Source organism: Chiloscyllium punctatum, chromosome 49 (genome assembly GCF_047496795.1).
Source record: "Chiloscyllium punctatum isolate Juve2018m chromosome 49, sChiPun1.3, whole genome shotgun sequence".
Classification (NCBI taxonomy): Eukaryota; Metazoa; Chordata; class Chondrichthyes; order Orectolobiformes; family Hemiscylliidae; genus Chiloscyllium; species Chiloscyllium punctatum.
Window position 1 is genome coordinate 4,901,217 of NC_092787.1, and position 14,407 is coordinate 4,915,623.

The window sequence follows — 14,407 nt, forward strand, 5'->3', positions numbered from 1 at the left end:
CATTGCACTATACACACACACAGACACTCCTATACACATGCACACTCCTATACACAGACACACACAGACACTCACACACCCTCTACGGACGCAATCACTTCCACACTCACACATGCGCCTTCTCACAGACTTAGACCCCTTTACACTCACACACACACACATATACACTCTCTCTCACACTCACAACCCCCCCCCCCCCACAAACACACACACACACACACACACACACAAACCCACACACACACATATACATATACGTTTGTGGGGTGAATTTGTACTTGCAGAGTTACATTGAACTTTGCTCAAAAATTGCATGAATCCATGTAAGATTCTGTTAATTCATTTTTTAGATTAGAATCAGTCTAAACATTATGGCACAGACAGCAGCACAGAGGGGGCTAACACCTTCAACACATTATCTGGGCTGACACCAATTGCTCCTCTAGCTTATCTCTCCATGCTTCAGGCTCACTGCCTTTATTCCTGATGAAGGGCTTTTGCCCGAAACGTCGATTTCGCTGCTCGTTGGATGCTGCCTGAACTGCTGTGCTCTTCCAGCACTACTAATCCAGTATTTGGTTTTCAGCATCTGCAGTCATTGTTTTTACCTTGTTGATTTTAACCCTACTGCGAATCCTCTTGCAAGGATGCCTGCCTTGAAGAAGTTTTCCTCCTCTCGCTCCTCTAGCTTATCTCTCCATGCTTCAGGCTCACTGCCTTTATTCCTGATGAAGGGCTTTTGCCCGAAACGTCGATTTCGCTGCTCGTTGGATGCTGCCTGAACTGCTGTGCTCTTCCAGCACCACTAATCCACCAATTGTTAAAGTTAACTTGAGAATGTAACTTTTAAAAAAAGTGTTATGATTTACATTTGAAAGAAGGGAAACTATCATGGTCATTCTAACAGATGAGAGACTTAACAAACAATCAAGATATTTTTCAATGTATAATTTCAGTTACATCACAGTGTAAACTTTTGCTATAAATTCTGTCTTACAATTGTGTACTCCACAACGACCTGATGAAGGAGCAGTGCTCAGAAAGCTAGTGCTTCCAATTAAACCTGTTGGACAATAACCTGGTGTTGTGTGATTTTTAACTTTGTTCTTTCAAAGATAATGAACAAGTAGCAGGCCAAATGCTATCCTTCTGTGCTGTGACTTTCCATGATCCAATTACTGTCATTCATAAACAGTAAACAATTGATACAAAGTTGATTAATTTCAAGCTTCTAAATGGAACACATGGAGCAATGATTTCGAGGTTTTCATTCAATAAAACCCAGAGTGTCTGCAAGTATTCTGAAGAGTAACCCTTGCACACATCTGTGTTATGTGTGAGTCTGAGGTCTGCTAAAGTCCATGGTACTTGGATAAGGAGACATTGTCTTGCAGCGAGAGAATACAAGATCTGTGTTGGGCAGGGAAAAGTTCTGAAGGTTCAAATAGCTCAGTAGAATTGAGTTGAAAACTTTTTAAAAGGTGGTTTCAATGAGTATATTTTAATGTATTCCTTTTAATACCTGTCATTACACCAATGTGGAGCCAACAGAAAGTTAGAAAATAAACTCGTTAGGAAAACAATTTGTCCTGGTTAGGAACAGGTTCTATTCCACTACAATTAATTGCTCCTATCTTATTCCAATACAAGTTTGGGATACAATTTGAATTTTATTCGGTACATTGTTGCTGCTATTGAAGTAATTGCATCATGACTATTGCTGCTGTTCCCTTCCGCTCATGTCTATGTATGGACAAGTAGCTAATACGTCATTAACTTGGTTGAGAAAGTGACAGTACTTCCCTAAACCTATGCACTCATCCAAACGATTATATTAATCTCTGATTTGCCCTTTTGTTTCTTACAAGTTTTTAATTCCATGTTACCTCCATTTAGCAAATCAGTAGTTGAATTTAGGAATCTTTTCAACTACATGATGAAATGTATTTCACTAATAAGTGAAGAGGCTGTGCTCTCAGTATGTGTCACAATTTCACCTCTGCTGAATGTACTGCATGCCTCTTTATGATGGGATAAATGATTTTTGGTTTCATTTCTTTTTCCTGATCACTTGCCCTCAATTCCTTCCAGACAATCCGTGTCACTGAAGGGGGAACAGGATTACTTGTGCCATTGATTGGTTATCGTAACTGAGAATCAGTTGATCAATGGCTAGGTTATGAGGGGGGTGGGGGTTGGGGGAGGGGTGCAATTTTCTCCCTACCTAAAATCCTTTCCTCCTATTTACCATACTCTTGCCCACTCACTCAACCTAAGTAAACTTGAAGCCTCTTTGCACCCTCCTCACATCTCACATTTAAACCTACCTTTGTATCACCCACAAACTTGGGAATATTATGTTTGGTCTCCACATCCAAATCATTGATCAAGGGGCCCAAGCACTGATGCTAGTGAGCAACGGTGGTGGAGGGAGTGGAGGTTTGTGGATACGATACAAAACTAGCATTTGGTGCTTAGTCCTGAAGTATGGCTGGTATTTTCTTCACTGCCTGCTGCACTTGCTTTTTTACTTTCAGCATCCGGTGTACAAGGACATCCAGTTGCAACTTCTCATTCCCAATCTTTTGCCAGTCAGTTAATAATCTACCTTCCTTTTTTGCTATCAAAATGGAGAACCTGTTTATCCACATTACGCGTCTTCTGTTACACATCTGCCCACTCACTCAACTTGACAAATCATACCAAAGCATCTCTACATCCTCCTCACGGTTCATCCTCCCACCCAGCTTTGTGTCTATTTTACTAATGCCATCGAATCTAATTGGAACATTCTTCCTCCAAGAAGCATAGTAGTGCTCCCAATGGGAGACCAAATGAGCTGTCAGGTTAAAGAGGGAAGAGCAGAATAATAATGGAATCCTAAATAGTAGTGGAAAAGGTAGACAAGGGAACTCATGAAAAGGTTTTGACTTTCGATCAGGCACAGATTTATTCCTGTCTATAGTTTATCTCCTGGCAACATTGTCATCCATCATGTATGGGTAGAAAGGTGACTTAGCATCTTGATACAGGAAATAGCTTGGACCTGTATATCTAGGTTCATTTTGCAATTGTCATAGATCATCATAGAATCCCTATAGTGTGGAAGCAGGCCATTTGGCCCATCAAATCCACACTGACCTCTGAAGAACATCATACCCTGACCTATGCCTTTATGCTTTCCCTATAACTCTGCATTTCCCATGGCTAACTGACCTAGCCTGCAAACTCCTGAACATTATGGGCAATTTAGCATGGCCAATCCATCTAACCTGCACCCCTTTGAACTGTGGGAAGAAACCAAAGCACCTGAAGGAAGCCCACACAGACATGGGGAGAAAGTGCAAGATCCATACAAACAGTCGCCTGAGGGTGGAATTGAACCCAGGTCATTGGCGCTGTGAGATTTCAGTACTAACCACTGAGTCAACATGCTGCCCAATAATAAATAAAAGTCTCCTTGATTTTGTTGGAACTTCCATTTGCTGATCTGTAACTGGGTCTGAAAATGTTTAGACCATGTTCCATTTTCTCTGCTGCCTTAGTGTGCCTGAGAATAGATAGTGCAAAGACCAAAATAAACTGCTAATTATCGCAAATACTGCATCATCTTTTACATTGTTAAATAAGATAGAAGCGTTGAGGAATTTGCAACAGTAACAGTATGTGATGGATGGCAGTTATAGGAAAGGGGGGAAAGCCTCAGGTACAGTCACATAGATGGGTTAACTCCAGGAAGGGTCAGAGAGGTCGGCACCTAGGGCAGAAGTCTTTTGTGGATATAACCATTTCAAACAGGTATGCTGTTTTGGAAAATGTAGGGGCTGATGGATTCTCAGGGGAACGTAGCACGAACAGCCAAGTTTCTGGTATTGAGACTGGCTCTAATGCAACGAGGGGTACGTCGGCTTCCAAGAGATCAGTTGTGTTAGGGGATTCTGTAGTCAGAGGTACAGACAGACGTTTCTGTGGCTAGCAGAGAAAAAGCAGAATGGTGTGTTGTTTCCCTGGTGCCAGGATCAAGGATGTCTCAGAGAGGGTGCAGAATGTTCTCACGGGGGAGAGGGGCTAGCAGGAGGTCATTGTCCACATTGGAACCAACAATATAGGAAGGGAAAAGGTTGAGACTCTGAAGGGAGATTACAGAGAGTTAGGCAGAAATTTAAAAAGGAGGTCCTCAAGGGTAGTAATATCTGGATTACTCCCAGTGCTACGAGCTAGTGAGGGCAGGAATAAGAGGAGAGAGCAGATGAATGCATGGCTGAGGAGCTGTTGTATGGGAGAAGGATTCACATTTTTGGATCATTGGAATCTCTTTTGGGGTAGAAGTGACCTGTACAAGAAGGACAGATTGCACCTAAATTGGAAGGGGACTAATATACTGGCAGGGAGATTTGCTAGGACTGCTTGGGAGGATTTAAACTAGTAAGGTGGGGGGTTGGGACCCAGGGAGATAGTGAGGAAAAAAATCGATCTGAGACGGGTACAGCTGAGAACAGAAGTGAGTCAAACAGTCAGGCAGGCAGGGACAAGGCAGGACTAATAAATTAAACTGCATTTATTTCAATGCAAGGGAAGGCAGATGAACTCAGGGCATGGTTAGAAACATGGGACTGGGATATCATAGCAATTACAGAAACACGCTCAGGGATGGGCAGGACTTGCAGCTTAATGTTCCAGGATACAAATGCTACAGGAAGGACAGAAAGGGAGGCAAGAGAGGAGGGGAAGTGGCATTTTTGATAAGGGATAGCATTACAGCTGTGCTGAGGGAGGATATTCCCGGAAATACATCCAGGGAAGTTATTTGGGTGGAACTGAGAAATAAGAAAGGGATGATCACCTTATTGGGATTGTATTATAGACCCCCCCCCCAATAGTCAGAGGGAAATTGAGAAACAAACTTGTAAGGGGATCTCAGCTATCTGTAAGAATAATAGGGTAATTATGGTAGGGGATTTTAACTTTCTAAACATCAACTGGGACTGCCATAGTGTTAAAGGTTTAGATGGAGAGGAATTTGTTAAGCGTGTACAAGAACATTTTCTGATTCAGTATGTGGATGTCCCTACTAGAGAAGGTGCAAGACTTGACCTACTCTTGGGGAATAAGGCAGGGCAGGTGACTGAGTTGTCAGTGGCGGAGCACTTTGGGGCCAGCGACCATAATTCTATTCATTTTAAAATAGTGATGGAAAAGGATAGACCAGATCTAAAAGTTGAAGCTCTAAATTGGAGAAACACCAATTTTGATGGTATAAGGCAAGAACCTTTGAAAGCTGATTGGGGACAGATGTTCGCAGGTAAAGGGACAGCTGGAAAATGGGAAGCCTTCAGAAATGAGAAAACAAGAATCTAGAGAAAGTATATTCCTGTCAGGGTGAAAGGAAAGGCTGGTAGGTATAGGGAATGCTGGATGACTAAAGAAATTGAGGGTTTGGTTAGGAAAAAGAAGGAAGCATATGTCAGGTACAGACAGGATAGATCGAGTGAATCCTTAGAAGAGTATAAAGAAAGTGGGAGTATACTTAAGAGGGAAATCAGGAGGGCAAAACGGGGACATGAGATAGCTTTGTCAAATAGAATTAAGGAGAATCCAAAGGGGTTTTACAAATATATTAAGGACAAAAGGGTAACTAGGGAGAGAATAGGGCCCCTCAAAGATCAGTAAGGCAGCCTTTGTGTAGAGCCACAGAAAATGGAGGAGATACTAAATGAATATTTTGCATCAGTGTTTACTGTGGAAAAGGATATGGAAGATATAGACTGTAGGGAAATAAATGGTGACATCTTGCAAAATGTCCAGAATACAGAGGAGGAAGTGCTGGATGTCTTGAAATGGTTAAAGGTGGATAAATCCCCAGGTCCTGATCAGGTGTACCCGACACTGTGGGAAGCTAGAGAAGTGATTGCTGGGCCTCTTGCTGAGATATTTGTATCATCGATAGTCACAGATGAGGTGCTGGAAAACTGGAGGTTGGCAAAAGTGGTGCCACTGTTTGAGAAGGGTGGTAAAGACAAGCCGGTGAGCCTGACCTCGGTGGTGGACAAGTTGTTGGAGGGAATCCTGAGGGACAGGATGTACATGTAATTGGAAAGGCAAGGGTATACTTACCTGATTAGGGATAGTCAACATGGCTTTGTGTGTGGGAAATGATGTCTCACAAACTTGATTGAGTTTTTTGAAGAAGTAACAAAGAAGATTGATGAGGGCAGAGAAGTAGATGTGATCTATATGGACTTCAGTAAGGCTGTTGACAAGGTTCCCCATGGGAGACTGATTAGCAAGGTTAGATCTCATGGAATACAGGGAGAACTGGCTATTTGGATACAGAACTGGCTCAAAGGTAGAAGACAGAGGGTGGTGGTGGAGGGTTGCTTTTCAGACTGGAGGCCCGTGACCAGTGGAGTGCCACAAGGATCAGTGCTGGGCCCTCTACTTTTTGTCATTTACATAAATGATTTGGATGCAAGCATAAGAGGTACAGTTAATAAGTTTGCAGATGACACCAAAATTGGAGGTGTAATGGACAGCAAAGAGGGTTACCTCAGATTACAACAGGATCTGGACCAGATGAGCCAATGGGCTGAGAAGTGGCAGAAGGAGTTTAATTCAGATAAATGCAAGGTGCTACATTTTGGAAAAGCAAATCTTAGCAGGACTTATACACTTAATGGTAAGGTCCTAGGGAGTGTTGCTGAACAAAGAGACCTTGGAGTGCAGGTTCATAGCTCCTTGAAAGTTGAGTCACCGGTAGATAGGATAGTGAAGAAGGCGTTTGGTATGCTTTCCTTTATTGGTCAGAGTATTGAGTACAGGGGTTGGGAGGTCATGTTGCGGCTGTACAGTACATTGGTTAGGCTACTGTTGGAATACTGTGTGCAATTCTGGTCTCCTTCCTATCGGAAAGATGTTGTGAAACTTGAAAGGGTTCAGAAAAGATTTACAAGGGTGTTGCCAGGGTTGGAGAATCTGAGCCACAGGGAGAGGCTGAACAGGCTGGGGCTGTTTTCCCTGGAGCATCGGAGGCTGAGGCACCTTATAGAGGTTTACAAAATTATGAAGGGCATGGATAGGGAGTCGAGAACTAGAGGGCATAGGTTTAAGGTGAGGGGGAAAGATATAAAAGAGACCTAAAGGGCAACTTTTTCATGCAGAGGGTGGTATGTGTATGGAATGATCTGCCAAAGGATGTGGTGGAGGCTGGTACAATTGCAACATTTAAGAGGCATTTGGATGGGTATATGAACAGGAAGGGTTTGGAGGGATATGGGCCGGGTGCTGGCAGGTGGGACTAGATTGGGTTGGGATATCTGGTTGGCATGGAAGGGTTGGACCGAAGGGTCTCTTTCCATGCTGTACATCTCTATGACTCTATGACTCTATTTATTGCCCATATGAAACATGACCTCTGAATAAATTAGCAATTAAGATATATATTTATAACAAAGGAATCATGACTTTTTCATATCTCACATTTCTTGAAAACAGAGCATTTGAGGAGGACGACCCCAATCATGCTGTTGAGCAAACTACTCATGAGAGGCCAAGTGATATAGCATCCTCGCCAAAGCAGTCATCAATCAAAGCCATAACAGTGACAGCGGAGTTTGCTCTGGTCAGCCAAAGTGAGAATTTCTTCTCCATCAGTAGAAACAACCACCTCCAAGCTTCAAACAAGGATTCTTCGAAAGGAGATAAACAGGTCAGGGACGTACTTCCATTATTAGGGAGTGAATTTAATTTGTGAAAGGGAGGAATCATCAGTAAATCTAATCAGGTCAGGGAAAATGAGATAACTAGAGCCTGGGTTTCACTTGGTGCCACTATGAATGGAACTTTTAAAAAGCACCAGTCAGTGTTATAATTGAGGAGACACTTTGTTTCTATGAAATTAGTCAGCTGAAAAAACAGCTAACCACATGTGGTCCCATTATTATAACACCTCTTCCTGGAAGTGTGGCTTCCTTTGTGAACTGGCCACCTTATTTATAGAGCTTTCTGCAACATTTGCAAAGGCCGTGAAAGTGCATCAACAGAAAAGCTGGGCAAATATTTCTGTAAACAGGACTGAGGGATATCTTAGTTAAGAGAAAGTGTGGGCTGCGAATGGTGAAGATCAGAGTCGAAAAGTGTGGTGCTGGAAAAGCACAGCTGGTTAGGCTGACAAAGAGTTCATACTCGAGATGTTGACTCTCCTGTTCCTCGGATACTGCCTGACTGAATATCTTAGTTAAGCCACCTAGTGTGCTTATGTTGTTAATTGGTGAATAATAGAACTAAAACAAATTTGCCATGTCAATCTGGGAGAACACTTGTTAAAAAAAAATCTGAAGGAATTCATTCATTTTTCTGCACCTTCTCCTTTCAAATTAATATTTGGTCCAATCTGCTCAGTCACATGCTTGGCAGATCAAATATTACCTGACCCTACCACCGATCATCCAGGACTTCACAGCTCTCTCTCCACAATTATCACAAATCCTCACAAACCATCTCCCAAGAACCCCCAGTCTACCTAGCTCCCAGATCCGTTAAAATCTGTATTACACTTCCAGCATCCTCCTTGTCGATGGTTCACATATACACATATTCTTGATCAGTACATTTTGGTGCTTGCAAAGTGCATCTTCCATTGCTCCTGGCCTCCTTATCTTCTCTCACGGGTGCTCCTGAGCAAAGCAAACACTTCTGATCTTCGAATATTCTTCTCACTTCTGCAACACATACCAACCCTCCTTAACCGTACAGAGATCCTAAGGCCATCCTCCCACTGCAGACACACTCCATTGTCTCCCAGCACCACAACTTTGATATTCAAATTCTCGAAACCCTTCTCAATATTCCCCTAGCAGGTTTGTGTTGTGCTGCCTATTTCATCCAGACCCCAAACTGTGTCATTCTTTACCATTGAAAGAATCATTCGGTAACTCTGGAAGTGAATCCCCACACCCCTCCATTTTGACCTCCTCCCTCCCAAGTTCTATTTCACAGAATTAAATGATGTTTTAGTACACTGTGGGCAAACATGTTTTTCTTCCAACATTTAATGCCCAATGTTTAATGCTCAACAACCTTAGAACTGTGTACTGTGTGTGTGTGTGTGTTTAATTATTCTCATTCTCTTTGCTAGAAGGAGGCCAAATTCACCATTCCCAGCAGGAGTAGATCATCTCTTTCACATCATGAAGACATAGTAAAGGAGCCAAATACTTGGAAGCAAAGTGCTATATTCCAGGAAAAGCTATTGACCTCTCTGCTGATGCTGGAACTGAACAGGAACCCTTTCACAGAAGAACGTCAGAAAATAGAGTCGCTAACTCGATCGAACTCTATCCCCTGCTGTGCCAAAAAGGCTTCATGGAGGAAGGAGCAAGCTCTTTTCAATGCTAGTTCCCATTCTGACAAAGTACAAGGAACCTCATATTTTAGCCTACAGCCTATTGGAAAACAGCCTATGGATCCTGGAATGGGGCAGCTTCACACCGAGCCAACTTCAAGTGACTTGTCAGAAAACCTTTCTGGTGCTGCAAGAATGAGCACAGGGATCGAATCTGTTACGACGGATGTTCTTGTGTACTCCCAACTCCCAGCGGCATCATCCCTTCCAACCCTGGTTCCCAGCACTGCATCCGTGCAGCTTATATCAGTTCCACATAAACAGGTACAGGTTCCTGCAGGTAAATGTAGAAAGACCCCTCTGCATGCCATGAACTATCAGCAAATAAACCGCACAAAGCTAACATGGTCATCTCTACAGGCAAAGTCACTCTTTAGCATGGTTATATTCCAATTTGGTAGTGCAGTTGGACCGGGCTATTGTGCCAATTTCAATGGCTGTGCAGAAATTCTTTTTTTATTCTTAGCTAGTACCTGGACTATTACTGATTTCCAAGAGTAAAATAGCATAGTATTCTCTGTAGATGAAGAAGATATTAGCTGTTTCTACTTCACTGAGAAAGTAATAAGGTAGCAATATTATAGAGAATTAATGACAAAGACACAACAGTGAAAATATAGTCATGAATATAACAACATGGTCGGGCTAAGTTTAATTGAGGCTCACTGGATTAGTGGTGCTGGAAGAGCACAGCAGTTCAGGCAGCATCCAAGTCTAGTTTCCAGCATCTGCAGTCATTGTTTTTACCTCCTTAATTGAGGCTCAGTCTATGAAACAATAGGCGCGTACAAATGTGTAAATTCTTCCAACATATACCAATAGCAGAAAGCAAGACTGAGAGAGATTCTTGGTCTGTCATGTGATGGCAGGAATTGGGAGCTCCTAACATCGCTACCCATAACTCTAGGCTACAATGTGCATGGAAATGTCCATGCTGTCACAGTAGCTCAGGGACTGTTGCAGATGCCCAAGATGGGCATTCATTTATCTGTCTCCTTAATTCATCTGCAAGAGTTGGGTTTGGTGGTGGATTGCCAGAATTCCTTTCCTCCTCCTGTTGATTCCATTTACCGACAACAGATGGGTGGATGGCCATTAATGAGACTGAGCACAGAAAATGGTTGGAGCCTTCACACTGCATAAGTTGGACGGTTGTTGCTGCACTCGTTTCCAGCAGATGAGAAGATCTCCTCCCATGGATATCATAATGTGATAGAAAAAATGAGAGAAACATTAAATAACTTTGTGTTAATGGCTGCCGTTATTTAATGCATCAACAGGTATTTCTGTCCATTGACTTGAGGGATGTTGGTGGCAGTGTTTGGGGCATGAGAAACAACAAACTTTGCTCAGAGCAACAACATAGGTCCCTTCCATATACTGTGCAAATTTCACAATACCGTTCCCCTGTACTGAGCAGGTGTAAATTTCTACAGTTCTCAAACATGTAAAGAAAAATGCAAACAGCTGAAGAAACTCAGGAACCTGAGGTCTAAAGAGTCATAAGAGCTGACGTTTCGAGTCTAACTGACCCTTTGTCAAAGCTTTGACAAAGGGTCAGTTAGACTCGAAACGTCAACTTTTTTCTCCTTACAGATGCTGCCAGACCTGCTGAGATTTTCCAGCATTTTCTCTTTTGGTTTCAGATTCCAGCATCCGCAGTAATTTGCTTTTGTCTAAAGAGTCATATTGGATTTGAAATGAAAACTCCATTACCCTCTTCACAGCTGCCTGCTGTATAGCTCCAGCACTTTCTGGTTTTATTTCAGATCTCCAGCATCTGCAGTACTCAGCTTTTATTATTATTGGCAATTGGTTAATTGCCCCCCAAGCGGAGACCAGGTGTGGTCACACTCCGGAAAAAACAAATACAGTAAATCTACCCTTCATCTTCTAGTTTTTGTAAATATGCCCAACTCAACAAAGATGTGATAACTATGGACTGCCTGTAAGAATGTTTACACAGTAAATTAATGAGGCAGTGTGTTGTATTAAGGGCACAGATTCCATAACCTCCCCTCCAACCAATGTTTTCATTGTACTGTGGAACCAACAGAAAATTATTGTTCATATTCCTGTGGTCAGCTTTGAATAGGCTTCTGTCTAAATAGAAGATCCTGTTCATTTCTGCTTTTAGAACACAGCTCCCTGCATTTCTGAAATATGTCTAAGGCACAGAGTAACAAGTAACCCAACAAAATTGGCTAAAACTTGGACTGTGTTTCCCCTTTGGCACGAGTCTGTGCTATGTTTCAAGCATTACCTTCTTTCTGATCATTAGCCTTAGCTACCTTGCTCTTGACAGTAACTTGCTTTTTGTTCAGTTTGGATTCAGTCTCCCACTTTTTTTTAAGAAACAAAATCAGTGATGTTGGTTTTTCTGACATTCCTGAGATAATGTGTCTGTCTGTGTTTTTTTACCGACAGCTCGACGGACTGGATTGTGAATGATTGACTGGAACCAGATGACAAACCTCGAAGCAAAGTATGGTTGGCTGGACCGCCTCAACACTGTCAATGTGGTAGACGCATATTGTGGAGGTTGGATTGTCTTCAATCACCTCAAATCAGAGGATGCATGAATCTGTCAAGAAACTGGATCCACATCAGGAAGCTAATAAGGCGAAGGGTGCGTACTTGGTTTAAGGTCGTTAAACAAAAAATGGCATTCTTTTCAACAACAACAATATTTTTATCCTAAGTTACTAATTGTACAATCCTTCCACAATAAGAAAATTTTCAACAATAGCCACATAAATATGTCCCATCATATAAAAGATCAACATTGTACAAATGTTCCAACAAACCCAATGATATTCACACGTGTCACTTGATTATAAATTTACCAAAGCAAGTGACAACAAAGAATAAAAAACCGAACTAAAACAGGAGCAGTACACTTGACTTTAGCCAGGAGAAAGTGAGGACTGCAGATGCTGGAAATCAGCGTCAAGAGTGTGGTGCTGGAAAAGCACAACAGGTCAGGCAGCACCTGAGGAGTAGGAGAATCAACATTTCAGGCATCAGCCCTTCATTAGACCTGCTGTGCTTTTCCAGCACCACAGTCTCTACTTGACTATAGCTCACTGATTCCAGAAGAGAACCATTGACAATTACACTGAAGTGGTCAACATCTCTAAAACTTAACAGCTCTGCATCCGTTCCCAAATCTGTTGCCAATGTTGCACCTTCCTATCAATAGAAAGTGCCAGTGTCTCCAAATGCACATTTTTCAAATCAAATTGAACGCATGATAATATTTTGATGGCTGTTTGAGTGCCATATGAGGACAATTAACTTTCTGGTCATCAAAAATGCGAATGGCATCAGTCAGTGCAAACTGGGGACATTTCACCCTTGACATTCATCCCAATAAACAGATCAGGATCAGTGCAATCATTTTTTGTCTAACTCCCAACAGCCTCACTGAAGATGGAGATCATAGGAGAGTCTTGCAATTTGTAAAGACATTACCCTGTTTTGCATCGTTATGCCAAACCATTCCATTCAATGTGAGGACCAATTCATCCTTTCTACTTGTGGCATAATAGAATCTGTGGAAGATCTATGATTTAATCAAGTTCACCCATACACAATTACTAACCTGCATTTGATGAAAAGGTCAACATTTATGTTAATGAAAGATGTAATTCTAAATGGTTTTATTTGTGTGCTAACAAATTTCTTACAAATGTTCTGTAACTTGTACATAAGTTTACAATAAGTCAATCCATTTCTTGAAAGTATGAATTTTCATTGTCTAATGATCACTGAGTAGTTATAGACAGTGTTCTGTGAAAAATAACAAGTGTGTACTGAGAACTACTGGGAAGACAGATCACAAATAAGCTAAATTAGTCTGAAATTGGTGGAAGTGAATCTGGGCTTTGAAATATGTGTAATAATTACTAGTGAAGCAGATACATACAGCACTAGACTAGGAGAAACAAAAGATGATTAAACCTTAAATTGAGTGTTGTAAATCAACATGATGTTTGGTAAATTAGTACAGCTTAGTTTTGCTGATAGAAGTATTATAAATTCACTGATGTTACACCACTGATATGAGTATAGTCTAAATAAAGGAAATCCCTTGTGTTAAACTTAGCAGGCAATTGACTTTGTTTCATTAAACTGCCATAAATTTTATGTGACACTTCTTTTGTAAACTGTTATTATGTGTTGTGGAAAGACACACTATTGTCTGTAAAACAATGCTTATTTTTGTTCACCATCTTTTGCAAATTCTAATAAATTTGACTTCCATGAACAATCAGTCAGCAATTTTATTCTTTTGTAAAAAAGCAGATGAATAATACATGAAGAGAAAACATACCAGTTAAGACAAGCTTCAGTGGACGATGTTCATTTTTTGTTGAAGTAGTAAAGGTGCAAGCAAGCATTCATTTGATTGAACTACTAAACCACAAGCAATAGGCACTGTGATCAACCCTTGATAAATATTGTGTTAACATGAAGGTGATTTTCTTAAAAAGAATTGCACAGAATTTACAATATAGAAACAAGCTATTCAGCCAAACTTGTCTATGCTGGTGTCTCTGCACTATATGGGTCTTATATCCCTCTTCAAATCACCTTTTAAGTGTATCATTCTATTCATTCTGCCCTCATACACTTGCTATGCATTTATGTTGTTCAATTCAGGTACTCCCTGTGATTGTGCTTTCCACAATCTAACCACTCTATCACAACTAAGGTTGGAGCTAATGGTAACTTTGGGGTCATGAGATTTCTCATTTTGGATTAAGTTGGCTCTTTGCAAGAGACACTCAACTTTGAGTTCAGACATGGACTCAGTTTGCATCCCAGGTTCTGTTTGTGTTTAACCAACAGATTATGGTTGCCAGTTGAACATTCTGATGCAACTACCTCAGTGACTTGAAAAACCTAGCCAGTTTCAGTTTTGATCAAATCTGCAAGTGGCGGATGACAACGTTAGGAAAGTAGGTCCAGACTGATGATGGACCACAATATCTCTGGAGATCT

At 41.4% G+C, this 14,407-nt stretch overlaps 1 protein-coding gene across 1 annotated transcript in view; it reads left to right on the top strand.

Annotated features, from left to right (window-relative positions):
• LOC140469537 (uncharacterized) overlaps positions 1–13,623 on the top strand; it is a 107,119-nt gene extending 93,496 nt beyond the window's left edge. Inside the window, exons 14-16 of the mRNA XM_072566144.1 lie at positions 7,492–7,705; positions 9,134–9,664; positions 11,828–13,623. Coding sequence (XP_072422245.1) covers positions 7,492–7,705; positions 9,134–9,664; positions 11,828–11,851 — 769 coding nt within the window. The 3' untranslated portion in view covers positions 11,852–13,623. The remainder of the gene's footprint in view (positions 1–7,491; positions 7,706–9,133; positions 9,665–11,827) is intronic.
• Positions 13,624–14,407: the final 784 nt, after the last annotated feature.